The sequence below is a fragment of the Thermobia domestica genome, chromosome 3 (genome assembly GCF_964235325.1).
Source record: "Thermobia domestica chromosome 3, izTheDome1.hap1.1, whole genome shotgun sequence".
Classification (NCBI taxonomy): domain Eukaryota; kingdom Metazoa; phylum Arthropoda; class Insecta; order Zygentoma; family Lepismatidae; genus Thermobia; species Thermobia domestica.
Window position 1 is genome coordinate 4,269,253 of NC_137456.1, and position 20,508 is coordinate 4,289,760.

General features: G+C 37.7%; 1 protein-coding gene across 1 annotated transcript in view; it reads right to left on the minus strand.

Moving 5' to 3' along the window:
• LOC145682384 (sphingosine kinase 1-like) overlaps positions 1-17,492 on the minus strand; it is a 256,589-nt gene extending 239,097 nt beyond the window's left edge. Inside the window, exon 1 of the mRNA XM_081753978.1 lies at positions 16,898-17,492. Coding sequence (XP_081610104.1) covers positions 16,898-17,411 — 514 coding nt within the window. The 5' untranslated portion in view covers positions 17,412-17,492. The remainder of the gene's footprint in view (positions 1-16,897) is intronic.
• Between the last annotated feature and the right edge of the window lie 3,016 nt (positions 17,493-20,508).

A 20,508-nucleotide genomic window follows, 5' to 3' on the forward strand; every position in this document is an offset into this window, starting at 1 on the left:
GGGGGGCAATCGTAACAATTCTGGGTCTCCGTATCAATGTCATAGGATGCATTGTGGTTTGAGGGGCTAAAAAATTTAGGAAGGGTGCAGGCCCCCTAACCCCCGCCGTAGTTGCACAACTATGTAAGTAGATTCCTCAGTACCGGTACTTTATTTCACAAAATAAACACCACTACTTTATTTCGCAAAATAATTCTTCACTACGTTATATAAAAATTGGATAACTCGACGGGTCAGTGTGCGAATTGAATATTTTTCCCAGGGCGGATGAATTTCACTCATATACGCACTCAGCCATCACACACGTAAGAGTGGGGAAAAGTTATTCCTGTTTGGAATGAAAATTTTCTCTTGCAGGGGGATAAAAATTTCTTAGAGGAGAAATCCCTGGCATCCCCCTCGTCAATTAGCACACTAGGACGGGCCTCTCACAATTTATAAGGAAATCGACGCAAAAGCCTGTAAGATTACATTTTTCATACCTTTTCTTTTCACATGACATATTTTCGACTCCAGACGACACAGGGACGGATCCAGGATGGATTCCTGAGGGATGGGGTAGCGGTGAGTTGTAACACTGCTACTTAGGGTTACTTTAGTTTTATTATGTACAGACTTGAACTTTTGCATCACTGGTGCTTGTGCCATTGGAGGTAGCGAACGACCCTTCCCTCAGGATCCGCCTAAAAGTCTCTATGCCATCCCTACAGGATAAAATAAGATACGCAAGAATGTTTTCCACTTATGTTTGAAGGCATACGCGTAGCCAGAAATATTCGTTAGTCGGGTTTAAATATAGAGCCCCTAATAATAATAATAATAATAGGGTCTAATAATAATAATAATAATAATAATAATAATAATAATAATAATAATAATAATAATAATAATAATAATGACACTGTCCGTCTCCATACGTATAAACATTTCCCACCCCCACCCCCACATCTTTAGATTCCAATCAGTCTCGGTGGTCCGTCTCTGTTTATTGTTAATTTCACTGGAATGCATTTCTTTATAGTCTTCAATCTTTGCATAAAATTAACAGTCCTCACCTAAAAGATGTGTGGTGTAGTGTGCGACGCAATACTTTCCTGTGGGAAACTCTGGAAATGTACGTATTGCAATCGGGCATCTCACCTGAGTCTCCCGTTTAATAAGTAAGTACGCTGGGAATTTTATTTGGTGAGGTGTTCAAAACCCAAGAGGGAGAGCATTTAGAATAGTGATACATATTTTTACAGAAACGCAAAGGAAGCAATATATTTTGTTACGCCCAGGGATGTGTGTAAAGAAAGTTTGGTTGGTGTTAGGGGGTGTTTATGGGGTTGGGAAAGATTTTAAACAAAGAAACTTCATTTCCTAGCCTTCTCTGGATTACAGGGGTGCCCACAGTCAGGTTTTGGGGCACAGGTTGCACCTATGATTTTTTTTTTTTTTTTTTTTTTTTTTTTTTTTTTTTTTTTTTTTTTTTTTAGAGGAGGGACATAATTTGTCATTGAAAGTGGAACAATCGAATTTTAATTATACCACAATGATGCTTTTATGAACACGAGTGGCGTATTTAGGAATTTGTTTCGGGAAGGGGTATGCACAATACGAGAATAAGCACTTATATTTTTCCTTTTAGGTGCCGACAAATTTTAATGAAGTTGTGAATATAACAAATTTATTTCGGGAGGGGAGGGGGTTGAGCTCGATAGCCACTGACTGATGAACACCAAGTATGAAGGAGAACTTAGCATGAATAACATTTTTAAATAAGTAATTGTCATAATAAAGAATGGTAAATTTGGGGGGAGGACAGTAAATGGGAAGAATGGTAACCTTCAGGGGAAAATAGGGACCTCTGCCTGGGTGTGTATATTCTCTACTCATTTACATTTTCTAAACATTGTGATGTGTCGTCGTACGTATATGTAAGCCCCTTCTCCACACAGGAAGATTGTTGTTGATCCAAGATGAAAGCTAAAATCTTCTAATTTCAATAGATATGAAAGGAGGGATTACAACCTGTACCAACACATCTTAAAGTACGCCACTGTTTGAAAGTATTTCTTTACTAATGTACATACTTTCCAAGAACTTCAGTTTGATGTGTTAGGTCCTATATATCGTTTCTAGCTATTTATCATTTTTAGAAAATATTTTTCTGCATTTATATGCTTATCTATCTATGTCTCTCTCTCTCTCTCTCTCTCTCTCTCTCTCTCTATATATATATATATATATATATATATATATATATATATATATATATATATATATATATATATATATATATATATATATATATATATATATATATATATATATATATATATATATATATATATATATATTCTATCTGTTTACCTGTCTATCAACCGTTCGATTTATCTTTCATTCAACATTCAAATACTGCATTGAAATAAAGCTACATAGAAACGGAAGAAATAACCACAGAAATATGAAACACAATAGCACTTCTTTCTTCTCTTTTCTTATGTTTCTGAAGCCGAAAGTCGTGCGATATTTTTCCTCGGTCGGCAGGAATATCTCGCTTTCCGTTGTCTTTTCACGGCACAGACATTTGTACTGCTATCCCTCCTGCTGTCACTCATAAAGTGATTATCCGTCGATATTCACATTTCAAGCAACCACGACTCGAAGGACAGGCAGAAAGACGACCGCTAAACGCGGACAGGGAGGTTCACACAGGAGTCAATAGACATTTCAACAAAAGGAGACACCAACTCAAAATTTGAGTGGGAGGGTTACATCTGCGTTGCCAAGTTTTTAAAATCAAACATGGAAGCTTTTTTACTGTGTTTTTTTCAAAATCTAAAACACACAAGGCATAGATGTGTCTCCTCTAGGTTTGTTCAAATTTTGACATTTGTAACTTTAATAATAAAGAAGAAAATAGTGAAAAACTTTGCAATGCTTTTTAAATGGACTAACTTTCAAGGTTGCTAGGGGTACCAGATCACCTTAAGAAAGAAAAAAACATTGCGGAGATAGATAAGCGTTTTTCTGGTGATGAGCACTGTAATGTCCCACAATTTCGTCCAACGTCAGTGCAAAATAAAACTAAACAAATACTACAGCTGAATTATGTGTAACAAATTACTCTTTCACACTTTCGGCAGTCAACAAACGACTTCACTCATACCTGATTAAAATAAGATGTGTTTCAAAATGAATGCCGGAGTTCTAAGGCTTTGTAATATATTTATTACAATGAACTTACAATTACAAATAATACATCAATTGAAAGAGCAACTCAGTTTCGTACGCACGCATGCGGTGCACTGTTTCCTCTGTCTGTCGTTAGAAAGCGCTAGTAGCAAAGATGGCGACTAGTGTTTTACATCTTGCAAAGACTGAATCTGTAGTTACAGTGCAACAGTCTGTTTAGAGAATTTTAAGGAGACACTTACAACTATGTCCTTATCGTTTGCAGTTGCTACAAGCTCTAAAGCCTACAGACTGCGGTTTATGTCCCAACTTCGCAAATAAAATGTTGCTGCATGACGAAGATTTTCTGGATCGCATCGTCTTCACTAATGAATCCACGTTTCACATAATTGGCGATGTGAACACTCAATGTTCGCATCTGGGGATCAACAAATCCCCACGAGATGGTACAGTTGCAACGAGACTCCCCAAAATGGAATGTTTTGTGCCATACGAGTTCATAGAAAGATATGACTACGAGTTCATAGAAAGATATGAAATAAATGGTGGTCGTGTGGTTATGTCCTATATGCTAAAGAAAGTGAATGATCACGATAGAATTGGCGAAATATGAAAAAGAGAGGAAATAGAGAACCCCGACAAAATCTGCGGACACGATGTTCTCCAGCACAAAGTCACATGGCCTGGAATCGAACCAGGAACCCCTCGCACAAGAAGAAAGCGCTCTTCCACATATACCATGCCACCCAGAGCTAAAATATAAATTTTACGTGCAAAAGAATAGCGAAATAATTGATGGAATAAGAAAGAAAGAAAGAAAAAAAACTAAATATCCCGGGAGGAAACTCATATGGTGCTTGTTAACCACCAAGCCCACTCGATGAAAAGTCGCCAGCGAAAGTGATTAGATGTGCTATCAATAACTTTACAATGAATGATCAGGACAATGCATTACGGTATCTACCACTTAACTTCGGAACAAATGGATGTTTCTTTGTTCCTGAGAGAACATTATTCCATCTATTCAATATGCTCATTATTTAGTTAGTGATGACAAAAAACAATCATTTTCACTGGTGACTATCATACGGCTTTGTGCTCAACCACCACCACGTGAACACTATTTCCGACTATTCGCATTTCATTCTACGCATCAATCAGGACTTTTTTTTCATGACCATTCTTTTGCAAGTAGATCTATGAGCAGCTGAATTCCAGGACGTTAAATGTGTTTTTCCCTTGTATTTGGAGTCGGCCGCAAAAAGCTTACCGGAACCCAACTTTCAACATATTTCTATTTTAATTTATTGTAAATTGAACATAAGAGGTGTAGTAGACCTGTTGATACTGTTCAGTAGTATACGGTAGACACGTACATAGTTATAATGCACAAATCTTTCTTCTATATACTAAGTTATATGCTCCAAATATTGTTTTACATGTACAGTCCTATTATTTAAAAAAAAAAAAAAAAAAAAAACTGGTCAGTCACCTCTTTGAAAGCCATGCGTTCTAATCCACGTTCTTATGAACTAGTGACTTTTAAATATCAAAATGAGGAATGTCTTACAAGACCATTTTCACCCAATAACACCACTAAACACAACAGCAGCTACTCTCGAAAAGAAATGCACGTAACTCATGAAATGAATAGTATTTTCGTTGATGACTGTAGCAAGCCGATAGCCAGCCCAACAGTATAGAGGGGCCCGACTGAAGTTAGGGCGGGGGGCGATCCTAGCTTATTATAGTTCATCACTATATTATAGTTCATTTGCAAGCCTACCGTGATAACTTTAGGGGAGCCAACAAAAATGTAGGGGGCCCGCTCCCTTCCCCCCAGACCTCCCTGGATATGGGCCTGGAGTGTAGCACCTTCACATTCAATCAAGTTCTGTTTTACACATCAAGAATTCGAAGACGCGCTAATTTGCATGCCTGCATTTATAAAATAGGCAGATGGGGCACATGCCCGGGGGCGCACGTAGCAGAGGAAAGCCACTAGGTGGCTTAAGCACGCGTGCTAGCTAAACCAAGTTCTAAGAACCTAAAAATCTAAAAGTAAACACAAAAATGAATATTAATACCAAATTATGTTTATAAATTAAACATATCAAAATAAGAAGCTCTGAACACTCAAAATCAAATTATCCTTCCTCAGAATTCAATCAACGAAAGAGACTTCTCGTTTTTACAGTAGGGCCAGGGGTAAACTAGCCTCCAAAGAGATTAAACAAATGCACAGCAATTGGAAGTAGGCGCCAGTCAAACTAAGAAAGGGTACAATTTTCTCGAACGGATTCCTGCCTACTGTGTCATGTTTCTTTCGTGTCACCGAACACACATTCACTCTCAGGAGACCAACATCACATTTTGAAGACAACCTCAAAACTTTGCTGTACCTTGATGAACACGAGTAAAATAATCTTCCAGTAGGAAGCTCCAGGGAGAAATCTCTCCTGAACCAAAACTGTCATGCATTGGAGGAGGGGCACCATGATATTGTGTGCCCACTGTCCTGGTAGTCAAAAACGGGTCTGCTGATTGTGTGGATAAAGAAACCTGTTAAACTGAAATAGGCTTTACACGCAACTGTACCATTACTTTTCTTAACGTTCCACTTGAAAGCTGCTTTCTTCTATAACAAGGTGCATGTTCAGCAGGTCGTTAAGGAACTTAAGTGCTGTAGCTTCTACACAAATGGATTAAAATCGGTAAAGCACTTTGAGAATGCAATGTAATAGCTGCAGAAGAAATTGAACTCAATTCGACAAAAAGCGTAGCACGCGCCATTGCTTATGCAAACCACGAATTGCCTTGTAAGCTCACCGATGGGACATCGCAGCTCACTCTCGTTAAACCCATCTCCCAGAGGATGAAGGGAACAGATACCACATCCCCTTTAAAAGTAATCGACATTCAACCAACACACTAACATGATTAGGACTGCGGTGTGAAAAACGCAGCAACCCATTTTGGCCAATGTGCATTAGTTCCACACACAGCTGCGTCACAGTAGAATTCACTTCCAGCCAACACAGAACTCAAACTAATGGAGCTAAAGAATGACATTTCTTAGATCAAACTTTCAAATATAACGAACAGTTGCTTCAATTTGCTACATCCAACTACTATCTGAAGTGTTAACTTAAATAATACTTAAGAAGAAATAATTACATTGGCTTAATTTCCTAGAGTGCCCCCGCGTAGCGTAGTGGCTAACGCTCTTACCTTTAGTGATTCACCTCTGGTGTTTGGGGTCCCGGGTTCGATACCAGCCCCCGCCAAGTGAATTTTGTGGTGGACAAACACCGTGTGCCTGGGTTTCCTCGGGGTTCTCCCGTTTCCTCCCACTTTCTTCATTCCACCTTTTCATTCATCTCTCATCCTCACCGTCTCCTTTAGCCTAACCGGCATTACCGTGGGACGTAAAACTCAAATATTCCATTTCATTTTTCTTACCTTTGGTGTGAGCGGTCCCGCGTTCGATTCTTGGTGGGAACACTCGGTCGAAAAGGTGTAACAGCTTTTTTCGGCCAGCCATTCTGAGTGAGGATTTAATCATTCACACCAGGTAAATGCCAGAATAGTACCTAACAATAGTCCCAGGACGTTTCCTTAATTCTCCACTCTTTTCTTCCTCTCGAATTCCCCGGGCAGTGTGATCGCCGAGGGACGACATCCCTCATTGTGTGACGGGCTAACATGGTTATAGATACCTAAACGTTTGTCAGAAACCGTCCCATTCGAGGAATAACACTTCGTCTCATCACAAGTCCTATCGAAACAAAAGCATGGGAGTGATATTAAACTAGGAATGCAATGGATGTACCCGATTGCAATGAAATGAACTGAGCGAGCTTAAACTACGTAATCATTCCTGGCCATTATGCAATAATAAATGCCATTTTTAATTGTTGACAAAAAAATCGCGTGAAAACTTTTTCCCCATGTTAAGTCTATGCAAGCGTTTTTCGGTGATTATTCCTCGATGGTACATCGGATTTTTGATTTCGACCTATGTTGTCACTCAGCACGACATACTCTATCAGCGTGCTAAGTTTGGTTGAGATCGGCCAAACTGTCTAGGAGGAAGCGTTTTTCGGTCATTATTCCTCGATGGTACATCGGATTTTTGATTTCGACCTATGTTGTCACTCAGCACAACATACTCTATCAGCGTGCTAAGTTTGGTTGAGTTCGGCCAAACGGTCTAGGAGGAAGCGTTTTTCGGTCATTATTCCTCGATGGTACATCGGATTTTTGATTTCGACCTATGTTGTCACTCAGCACAACATACTCTATCAGCGTGCTAAGTTTGGTTGAGATCGGCCAAACGGTCTAGGAGGAAGCGTTTTTCGGTCATTATTCCTCGATGGTACATCGGATTTTTGATTTCGACCTATGTTGTCACTCAGCACGACATACTCTATCAGCGTGCTAAGTTTGGTTGAGATCGGCCAAACGGTCTAGGAGGAAGCGTTTTTCGGTCATTATTCCTCGATGGTACATCGGATTTTTGATTTCGACCTATGTTGTCACTCAGCACAACATACTCTATCAGCGTGCTAAGTTTGGTTGAGATCGGCCAAACGGTCTAGGAGGAGTTCGCGGACAACCAAACGGCTAACCCGAGTATAAGAGCTTCGCTTCGCTCAGCTCAATAATCGTTAAGCATTGAGGAATGGGGAATCGTTATAGGCCAAGAGTGAGTAGCTTTCGACCATGTGAATATTTCTCACTTTCGATATAGATTTGAGTATAGCGTCTCTGAGCAGCGAGGCTATATAAGACGTGGACCTACTGGTTAACGTAGGACCTCTGGTGCGTAGGATCCCTGATTTGATCCCGGCCAAGTAAGCCTGTGGTGGACAACATCGTTCTTAGGATACTCCCGTTTCCTCCCACTTTCTCATTCCACCAATTCTTCTATAATCACTCACTTGCTTTAATCGTAGTCTCCCTTAGCCTAAAGGGCATAATCGTGGGACGATATATATTCAAAGATTTCGTTTCATTTTAACATGGGATCTGAACTACATAAGCTATCGGAGGATCGAACCCGAATCTCCTACGCCAAAGGCTATCCACACAGCCACAAGAGAGCACATCAATTTCGCACAGGACTGTCCACGAGTTGGCTAATCAGGGAAAGATTTAGAGCAAATGGAATCCTAACAATACATGTATCTATTTCCTAATGATCAGCTATCAGTGGTAGATTCAGTTATTTTGAAATTACATTTTTATAAATTTTCCTGCATTATTGCAACATAGGCCTACCTGTCTAACGTTCTTAATAGGGATGGGCACGAGCGAGTTCGAGTGATTTTTCACTGAAACTCGACTCACTCGAAACAGACATCTTTGAACTCGACTCGAAACTCGAATTTCGAGTCGAGTCGAGCCAAATCGAGTGTGTAGTTCCAAGTACTTTCTTCAAGTATCCTAGAGACAATTATCAATGATAATCATCGTATTATTATTATTAACCGTGTATAAGCATGAAGGACAAGTGGTTGTATTTGAATACTAAAAACTAGTTGACTGCCATCCTCGGTAGTCGTGAAGTCTAGGAGGCAAGGACATCGTTCACAAGGTTCTGGGTTTAAGTACCGGAGGAGCAAGTATTCGGGCTCAAGCCAAAAATTGTTAAAAGTTATAGGGCGCCGGCCAAACATGTTCAAAATTGTTCGGCCCGGGTTTAGGGTTGTCAAAGACTCGAGTGGCTTGGCTGACAACTCCTTCACTATCGAGCTGGCTCGAGTCGATGACTCACTTGAACCGAGTCGGTGGCTCATGCTAACCGAGCAGGCTCGACCTGTTCGCTCAGTTGAACCAAGATGAGCCGGTTGACATCACTACCTGGGTTGGGCTTCTGCTTAGGCTCAAAACTTCGACCGTGCAGGTCTCAGTCTCAGGACGCTGTATAAGAGCCGTCCACGAAACTGATTTTTTTTTTCATAAATGCTTTCAAGACAGTCATTTTCTTTTATCATTTCTCTTTTAGACTGTAGGGCCACGATGGCTCAGTGGTAGAGCGTCCACTTCTGGTGCATGGGGTCCTTGGTTCGATCCTAGCTCCAACTTCCGAAGAGAAGGAAGGAAAATACCCTGAACCTGAAGTGAACTTTGTGATGGACAAGTACAGTGTGCGTAGGTTTCCTCGGGGTTCTACCGTTTCCTCCCACTTTCTTCATTCCACAATTTCATTCATTTCTCACCATCACAGTCTCCTTCAGCCTAACCGGCATAAGCGTGGGACATAAAATAAAAGATCTCAAATCTTTCGTTTATACTGTAGGACATATCCACCTGACGCAAAAAGTTTTATTTTTAGCTTTTAAAAAAGTGAGGGAAGCATCTTTCTTTTAACTTTTCAAAAAGATTAAAACAAGTGTGATTATAGTTCGTCCCAAACTATTTCATCCCAGATCCTCATGAACTTGAACTAGTTTTCTATAGTTATAACATATCATTAAATCTTGTAGTTCCATCAACCATTTTTGGACTACACGCTTGGCGCTGCGGAATTTCCGACCCTCATTACTGTGTCGCTGGAAATAAGCTTTTATTTATATCCATATAACAAACCACCATATTCTCCGCAATGAAGTCTGGCAGGGCTCCAAAGGCTTTCGAGTCCCGTCTACGCTGGAATAAATCCGCCCTCGCACCACAAGACTTTCCCCGACTTTTTTTTCTCTCTATTTGTGAGTGTGTTGTAGGTCGAATCTTATACCAAATTCCGGCGGCTCTAGTGGATTTGTTCTAAAGCCAAAAATCTGAACAAAAATACGTACTCATTTTACTACACATACACAAACTGAATACAAACTTACGTAAGACAATACCGAAGTTGATCGCAGTGAGCATTCTCTGAAATCTTAGCGATAAAACACACTCATTAAGTTATACATGGAAAGGGGTTTTCGTAGAAACTTGTAAAAGATATTCTATATATATATTTAAGACGTCAAAAATCAATTCTGCACTCCAGACCCCTGTCCAAAAATGGATTGTTCAGTCGATACATATTTATATGCATTCATCCTGCAACAAAAGCAACCCGAAAGGTTCTCTGTATCAAACGCAACACGAACAACACTAATACTTTTGGACACTAGTTCTTAAACCGTAGTTCGCGGACCCTCGAAGGTTCTTGAACGTAAAGTTGTTTAGTCGGGTTTCTGCAACTCTCAATAAAATTTATTAACTTCATTATGAAAAATATGAGTATAATAAGCGTATGTGCAATATAATTATGTTATAATTAATTCTGTTGGTTATGAGATGGTTTTCGCAATCTATGTAATGTACGCACTAAACTTAAGATGCTAACAACTTATAATGAAAAATTACTGTATAGTGATCGTATACATAGAAATCTTTTCTTGCATTCTGTTAAAGAAATAGAGGATTGGCCTGAAGTTCAGCAATCCTTCCACCTCCGAGGCTGTATGAGACCTGTACCCAGGGCCGGATTTCCCAATAGGCTCGGGCCTATGGGCGCAAGCTCCCAGGGGGCGCGCGGCCGAGAGAAAAAAAAATCTAGAAATAAAAATAAATAGCCATAACTTAATATATTTTTTGAATTGATTAAAAAATCAGGCTAATAAAGCATAAAGCGTTCTGATTTTGAAGTTCATTGGAATAAATAATTGTTGGCAAAGTTAAACTATTTTTCAACATTATGCATCAACTTCGTTACAACATTGATCTCAAACACTGAGAACTGGCTGTAATTTTTTAATAATTGTTTTTAGAAAAGTAACTTTAACCAGACTAGGGTCGGAAAAATTATTGGGCCTAGGGGCACCAAAATGCTAAATCCGGCCCTGCCTGTACCTATAACTGTGTGATCCGAACCACTTGAATTTCTGCCAGAAATCTTCCGCGCCGCACAACTAATCGCGCAGCCACGAAAGATTAATTAAGAAAAAGAGTGAATAGGATAAAATGCACATCATAGTAAGAGTTTTAAAAATCACGTAATTTGCAAACCGCTGCTTTACGGTAGTGGCATAGCCAACCCGAATGGAAACACGGATCAAATAAACTCAGATAATGACAGTAAACAGGATCAACCGAACTAAAGGCTAATTAACTTTTTGAAGTAAAGCTATGTATCTCATAGGCAACCAACATTGATTTGCTGCCGTACAAGTTGCATAGAAACTAGGAAATGTCAAATCTTTTAAACGATACAGCATATTAAGGTTACAGATACCAGTGAATATTTTAACAGACTGACTCTTTAACGCAAACTCGGCTGAGTTAATCGGTCCAGCTCAGTGAAAAAAAAAAAAATACGACAGTTATTCAACAGTTATCGTGTGGAACAAGGAACGGACTACTAATGGTAACTGCCAGTCCCAGTAAGCGGTCCTAATAAGACTTTTATTATATCTGTCAAAACGTGTGCTAAAGGGTTACTGTGTTATACTTACTTCGAGTGGCTTAAAGTTGCGAACGTTCTAAATCGAGTCGAGGTTTGGGCCTGAAATGTTTATTTATTTATTTACCTTACTTTACTTTGACAGTGCAACTTAGGGGTGCGAGAGGGGGGATATACAGGGTCAGGCAAAAAAATAACATTAAATGAGTGTTCTTGTTTCTGAATTGCAGATTAAACCATGGCATGCCGATATTCCATCGATGAACGAAGGAAAATAGCTGCCTGGATGGATGACTTTCAGTCGCCAAGCATCGTACAGAAAAATTCACGGTCTGGACCGGACGGGACGCATCTTCGCGCCTGACAATTGGTATGATCAGTGAGATGTTTGTAAGGACGGAGCCCGTTCAAGACGATTGCAAGGAAAACAGTAGTAGAAAGATCTGTCCGAACTAAAGAGAATATTCTCATCCAGGACATTCTCTCGACCTGACGCCATGAAATTTTTGGTTGTGGAGGGGGGTGGCGGTCAAGAATCGTTGTATGCCAGAAAATCTAGCAACTTGGACGACCTAAAGCACCGTATCTACTACTATCTCTGCCCAAATGGCTGAGAGGGTCATGCAGTTAAAAATGGACAGAGTCTATAAGTGTATAGAGCGGAATGGTTGCTAAATTGAAACTCCGTACCCAAATCCTTATCTTGTAATTTCACGTGAGTAAATTCCCATGTAATGTTAACATCTTTCTGCCTCACCCTGCATAATAATGATCGAAAATGACCGATGTTAGTGTCGAATCCACTGTTTTCGGGGTCGCTGACGCGAACAGTGACATTTCTGATGCCGTTTAATTCCAAATTTACCTCTATAGCCTATGTCTAAAATGAAACGTATTCTCACCGTGCAAAGAACGGGTATTCTGCTAGTTCAATATAAAAATGCTGTCCTGTATTCGCATTCTTCTTTAAATTATACCCTTAGCAGCAGAAGTGCTCGTGAATATAAATCCGGAAATTTGAATATTATAGAAACTGTCCCTCCCCCTCTAAAAGAGAAATTTTCGGAAACTATGAAGAAAGTGTTTGCTAATTTTTTAAGAGATCGAATACCAAGCTTAACACCTCCACTTAAACCGAATCCTTCCACAGGGAATTTTCTGAATAAATAATTAAGCATCACATTATTCTCTTTTTCGACAGGTAAACACGAGTTCAGTTATTTTTAATATTATATATATATATATATATATATATATATATATATATATATATATATATATATATATATATATATATATATATATATATATATATAGCGAGTTTTATTTTGTTAACTTCAGGGACTTGTGAGATGCACTCTCTTGGTGAATTTTTTCTTTTTTTGTAAGTTGAGAATGCTCTAAGAGCATTGCGAGAACGAGCTTAAAATAAATGGAGAGATGAAGCGGGAAGGAAAACTAATTGTTCCTAGATGTAAAAGTAAATCTTTTTATCCGTACCCTGTCCTGTTTTTCGCAAAATATCATATCTCTATGACTTATGGTTCCCGAGATATGGCTCCTTAAATATCTGAAAATCGGCCATTTTTTGGCCAATATCTCGGGAACGGTAAGAGTGGCGCGAAAAATTTAATCAGTTCATCAGAATTTCTGATGCTCCATCTAATGCAGGGTTCAAAATTGAAAAAAATACAAATAACAGACAGACGGACAGACAGACATAGAGAATTCAGTAACGAACTTCTTAAGTTCGTTGGAAATAAATAAAATAAAATAAAATAAATGGTAAGAGAGATTGAATACCTACCTTTCTCCCTGGATAAATATTTTGTAAAATCTTTTCTTATACCGTGCTTTCGTGACAGAATGAATTTTCAAAAGGTAAAAAAAAAACATCAAACTAAAAACAAATAATTATCGGACATGACTTGGATGACCTGAAACAACCGAGTGTTTTCGTTATAATCTCTTAGTTGTACAGCTTCTAATCAGCAGCGATTGTTCCACTATTAAGTTGAAACCAACCGACACAATCACGGATTCCAGCAACTAATTTTAAGGGGAATGTACAGGCTCTATTCTCATCAGAAGCAGCACGTTTTCCCTCTCCTTTTAATGTATTTGAATGAAAAGCTAATATTTAAACATGACCTAAAACAAATTGAACCCCTTATCAGAGAATAATCCGTGCAGTTATTTTCATATTTCGTTTCTTTTCTTTCTACAGAAAGCTTCATTGTTGTCAGCGTTTCTCTTAAGAGAAATAGTATGCTGTACACCGAATAAAACAAAATTATTACAGACTAGATGAAATGTCAGCTCTTCGCACGGGTGAATATGTTTAAGGAAATATTTTAACGTGTAATATTTGAAACTTACGAAACACCGTAGGTTTTTTTTTCTTCTTTTTTTTTTTTACATAAATTTTAAATATCCTCCAGCTTCTTAGATAGTACCCTTTTAAAAAAGAAACATGTCAAAAACCAAGCTAACTATGATCCGAAGTTCATTTCTAACAGTTTCCCCGTGATATAATTACAAACAAGAAACCACATTCTATGTGAAGAAAAACGTAGAAACTGCTCCCTTAGAACGGCAATTCTGAAACATGGGTCCGTTTGTTTTGAATGAGGAGTTTATATACCAAATTTAATCTTCCTAACTGGACAGGATAGTGAAATACTAGAGTTTTCACATACATTTTGTCCCCCGCTCCCTTTAGGATACGTAATTTAATCAAAGGAACATGATAGAAGTAAGTTTTTTTCTACATTTCAATATTTATTTATAACTTAATACTATTCTTGACGACGTCTATTGCAACTATGTTGTCTAATGACTAATAAAAATCCAAAATATAATTTCAACCGGTTCAGCCTTTTTTTCCGTGATTCGATCAAAATAAGATCCTTGTAATTTTCATATAACAGATTGCATGAATTATCCTCTAAATAAGGATTCAATTTGTTTGTGAACTACGTTTGAATACTATTATCTTGAATTTGATTGGACTATCTTGAATATTATCTCTCCATACAGAATACATTGCAAATAAAAGAACATGCTGTCATCTACTGGCGATAATAGAGCCTTTACACCTATCTTAATATTAGTTCAACGCTAAATATTGTTTATCGTAAATTATTTACAAGACATTTGATCATCTATCAATTAAAGGTTTCTCACAGGTCTTATGTTAATCTTCATATAGGCTATAAAATAAATTTAAAAAACTCAATCATCCGTATATCGAGACAAACAACTTATCCTTATAAATATCAGAGAAATACGTAAAGATGTTGCTGCTCATGAGAGAATGAACAATCGTATAATATGATCAATAACTGAAGCAAAAACGTTCATTCGTAAGCAAAAATTCACCAGGAACCAGTCCTGGAGAATCAGACAAGATAACTTTTAGAAGAGGAGCTGTTCTAATTGTCTATAAAACAATAATCAGAAAAAACTTCATATCAGCCAGTCGAAGATATATCTCTTGAATAAACTGTGTCCAGATGTAAAATACCGGGACACACATGATTCCTTTACAATGGCCAGGGCCAGTGGCGTAGGGAAGGGGGGGCAGAAGGGCTGTCCAGCAAAGAGATCCGACAATGTACTTTGATGTTTGTAATTTTTTTTATATATTTTCATGTTTATATATTTTTTGTTTGTAACTTTTCTATATGTACTTGTAACAGCACATCCCCCCCCCCCAAACACACATCCTGGCTACGCTACTGGCCAGGGCTGTAGACAGCAGATAATTTCTATCCTAAGATCTCAGAATTTTTATTCTTTAGCGAATTTACAACTGAATTACTCGGCACTTCCCATCTTCAAATTAACAATTCTAGCACAATGGAGACCTTCAATTTTCATTAGGTGAGATTGGACAAGAGCACCTGTTGTGTTAATCCATTGAGAAATATGAAAACCCGATCTGGCGAACTCAGTTCACGACTAGAACCACCAGAATCGAGAAGGCAAGGGCTAACACCTTCGAATTCAATGCAACTTAACGCCCTGAGGAAGTGCATGTGGAGGATTACACGATATTGATGCATATAGAAAATAATAAGCCATCGAGCAGGTTAAGAATACCCCAGCAGCCAGTGAATCTTTGGACGAAGGCAAAATTAATTTCCTAATGCCCGTAAATAACCTACTCTACTACCGGATTCCAAGTTTCAGCATGTAAGTTTGTTAAAAGATACTTATTTCGTACATCATTCGAACGAGTACAGAGCTAAGGTGAGCTATATTTGAAGAGACGAACTCAAAATTACCCGGTCGTACTGGACATCTGTGTCTGTGGTTTCCCCTATTACCTCGAATCAACTCTCCGTATGTAAAAAACTGGATATAGTATACGAGAGTGCCTCATCATTTACCGAGGACTCACGAAGTGCAGTCTTTTAAGGATTATTCATTGAGGATATAGGAACTTGAAAATGAGGTAAAAATGCGACTTTCATTTAATTACTGAGTAATATAAAATAAAATGTACGTCGGTTTGCGTTGCGTTTCGTTGTGTTTTATGGTATGCGAAGAATAATAATGTGCCCTTGTACGTAGTGTATGAGTATATGTGGGGGATTTGAAACACATATCGCATGTCACGTGCACGTGGATGCTTCTTACTACTTCTAAATGTAATAAAATCATTTTTATACGTAGTGCAACAGTAGGAAGTATCCACGCGCACAGATCATGAGGCACTGTTGTATACTATTACCAAAACTTTATTAAAATATGCGGCATCCTTGGCCTAATAGGCATGACTGTGGAAACTTAAATTACTATACATTAATTTCAAACTTCCCTGGAAAAAGTGCATACAAGTTGGAGAGTGTCTACTGTTTCTCTTACGAAGGACTGTATGGTAATAAATCCTAGATTATTTATGTATTTCCTATCTCATTGTTTTAGCTATGAGTATAATACCTACTAAGTTAAATGGCTTATCAGCCTTTGTTACGACTGGCCAAAGTGCTAAAACCACATTGTAGTTACTGAATGAATCGATCCTCAGTTTGATAATATTTTGTTTTTCCTCAGTTTTTCTTAATTTACAATCACGTTCACTTCTACCTTATTACATTAGCTAATCATTTTCGCAAGTACAGATATCACACGTAATATCTTAATATCGTACCCAGCTGATTTCAATCTGTATCAAACTTGGCACGATATTGCCAGATGCTTCTTAGGTTAACCACAAACTGCCCTTGCACTACATATAACGAGGGATTTTAATTAGGTAGAGAGGTTAACTAACACTAAACTCTTATAACAGCATAATATAAGCAAACTGACCTGTAAAATGCATGTTCATAGTTTCATCACTCGCCAAGATGAATCTTGGAATAGGTTTATTACGAATGAGGCACTTAATTGCTAATCTCCACCTCTGAGCTTCCTTCATATTATCCTCATACCTGTCGAATGAGCGAAAACGTAAAGTTATAGTCATACGTTCACGTTTGTGTCCAGATTTAACTCTGTACTTCTTAAGCACATACGCGTATATATACAAATAAGCACTAATGTCATTTTCGTCCTGGTCAGTTGAATTTTCTTCAACCACTCTCAACCCACTCCTTCCGTTGACACTTGGTCGACAAACACATGATTCGGATCGCCTTTTACTTCTCATGCATCGGCAACCAACAATATCATTTAGTAGAATTGTTTCAGTTTTCGTACTCCCATTATTTTCCTTCTGTAAACTAAGCCCTTTCTCCGTTAGTTTCACTCGATAAATTGTCTTTTTCTTTGAAAAAATATAGAAAGTCTCTTCCAGCACCGGACCACAACGTCTTTCCTCCATTGTCACTAGAATACACCCCTCTTCGACCAAAGCTAAACACGGACTGACTGCGCCAGTGGAGGAAAATGAAAGGAAACGAAGCGAATTAAAAACACGGACGGGCAAAGGAGGAAACATGAAATAGTTCGCGCAAATGCCGCAGCTGTCGCCACTGTACAAGCTAGAGGAGATGTGGTCGCGTAAATGAAAACGCGGCAACCTGGAAGATTAATCAATTACTGATATTTCTCAATCTCTTTAGTTAAGGAATAAGCAATGTCAACGCAAAGAAAACATTTGGGGTGGCGAGGGGGTGCTCTAAATTGAAAAACGAGACGAGAAGAGACAAGACAGCTCTTCAAGAAGAGAAACTTTCCGAGACGAGCAGCCTTATACTCTTGTCTCGTGGGCAGAGTTGAAGCCACAGGGAAGGGGATAAATGGGGGACTTGTCCCAAATTAGATTCACCTGTTTTATATTTATTATTGTTAAACACTTACAGCTAAAGAAGCATGTTTATAATAGAAATGAAAGAAAACATTTTTTAAAAAAATAAATAAAGCACGTCAACATTTAAAATAATTAAAATAAATTAATCATCCATTTAGTTACTCGCATTTGCCTAGGTGGATGCCCATACTTGAAACATTATTACTATATTATTATATTATTGTATAACAGTGTCTGACATTGAGTATTTTACCTTATTTTTTTTCTATACTCTTCATACCTCTACATAGGATAAATAATAATAATAATAATAATAATAATAATAATAATAATAATAATAATAATAATAATAATAATAATAATAATAATAATAATATGTGCGTATATAGGTTTGTGATAAATATATATTAGGAATGGCCAGAGCCGTAGCTAGGGGAGAGCGAGCGGGGCGGTTGCCCCGGGCGCTAATAGCAAAAGGGCGCCGAAGAGCAAGAAGAAAGGATAAAAATATTGGAAATGAGTAACGATGCGACGCCCCGAAAACATATTGACACCCTACTAAATAAATATTGTTGTCGGTTTGGAAAGAAATAGATTCGGTGCAAATTTTCTTGCTCGCTTCGCTCGCAACACAATAGTTTCAATATGAGTCACAAGTTTTTACTTATTACTTAAAGGAAGTTATTATATATGATTTGTTAATGACGATGTGATATGCGTACTGCCAAGTAATAACTTACAGTGTACTCACCAGCGTTTTGAAATCAGAAACGGTCAAAATCTGAAATACGTGTTTGGCGTTTTGATGGTGATGAGTTTGCTTAATTAATCATGCTTTTCAATCCAATCGAATTAATCACGACGGTGAGAATGAAGGTATGGAAATGAAAGAAGTGAAGAGACACGAAAGAACACGGAAGCTGCTGTTTGCGCGGGAATATTAAAAATAAAATTAAACAAGGGGAATAATAACTTTTCCAAACTTGAAGCAGTTTTAGGATAGGGACTTAAGGGGTCAAAATTTAACACAACGAATTTCGTCTTTTGCAAAGACTGATCACTACTAGTGATTTTTTTTATTTCATTGGCATATGAAATGCTTCCAATTTGAAAGAATTTATTGGGATCATTTTTCCACCAACTGCTTGTATCACCAGGATTTATTATTCATACGATCTAGTTGTGTGATATTTTTTTTATCTATCTACATACCTACAAAACATAGACACACATTATACGTATACATATGTTTATGTATGTGTATTAGTGTATTTTTAACATGTTAATTAGTAATAAATAATCTTAAATTCAGAACTTTCATTCATTAAGAAATTAAGTAATTATTATAATTTAAAACATATGGAATAGCCATACTATATTTTGGGTACAAACATTAAACATATTCACCTCCATTGATCAATATTCAGAAACTCGCAAAAATGGCTTTTTCTAATTTCCGTTACATTTCACAAAATATTTTTTACAGTAAAAGAATCGAAATAAAAACGTTATTTGTATGGCCACATAGAGAATAAAATTATTACAAAAGTTTACAATTATTATTGGAAATTAATTCTGTCACCTATTTTGAACACTGAAAAAAAAAAGAAAGAAAGAAACAGATTGTAACGTATTGAAATTTCATCTTATCGATAGTAAGAAACATTGAAAATAGTTGTAAGTTTCCGTAACTGTTCTCCAAGCGAATCTGTATACAACCAAAGGTAGTTTTGTTAAGTTTAACAGAAAATCCTCTTGAAAACATCTTTTATTTGTAAAAGAATACATAATATTCGCTTTTGGCTGTTGCAATGGTCTGTGTGTCCAAATAGCTTGATAAAAATTCAGCGTAGCGTAACAACAAAAGCTGCTTTTCTTATATATCTAAAAGAAAAAGAAGAAAGAAAAAACTTGGTAAAGTGAATGTAGGGGGCTCTGAATTCTACTTCGCCCCGGGCGCTGTAATCTCTAACTACGGCTCTGGAAATGGCCAAAAACTTCCGAAATCCAAATTCCGGAAAATATCACTTTCCGGATTTTCGGGAAATTTCACTTTCCAGATCTTTCGGGAAAATTCTAGAATTTGAAAATATTCAGAAATTTGCCAAAATCCCAAATTTTCCAGAATTCCAGAAGTTTTCCGATTTTTCTTTCCAGATTCATGAAAATATCAATTCGAGAATTGGCTATCCCTAGTATAAATTATACATATGATGAGGCTTTCATAGTGTGAAAGAAAATGACTTTCGATTTGCTTCTAGTGTGTAAAAAGCCCGCCACCCGCTCTCTGAAAAAGTTATGCTCCCCCAGGATAACTAGCTGACTGCGTCCCTGCTACTAGGTAACAATAGTGGCTCAATAACTATAAATCAAAATAAGGAAATTGTTATATATAGGGTTGGTTAGTTCAAGAAACAACTGATCATAAACAGCGTTGAATTTAGACTTTGACATCATCAGTTCTTAGTCTTTTTCCCCTCCCTTGGCAGAATAACCAGTTATTAACTCTTTGAAGCACGGTGGTAATTATGTTATATCACCTTTTACATAAGGTTTGCGAAACTCCGTGTCACAAAGAGATAATCCACTTTGCTTATCGTTCTTCCACTCGTTCTCCTTGCTTCTTCTCCTTTGTCTCCGTTCTTCGTTTATGTGCGCTAACGATGAA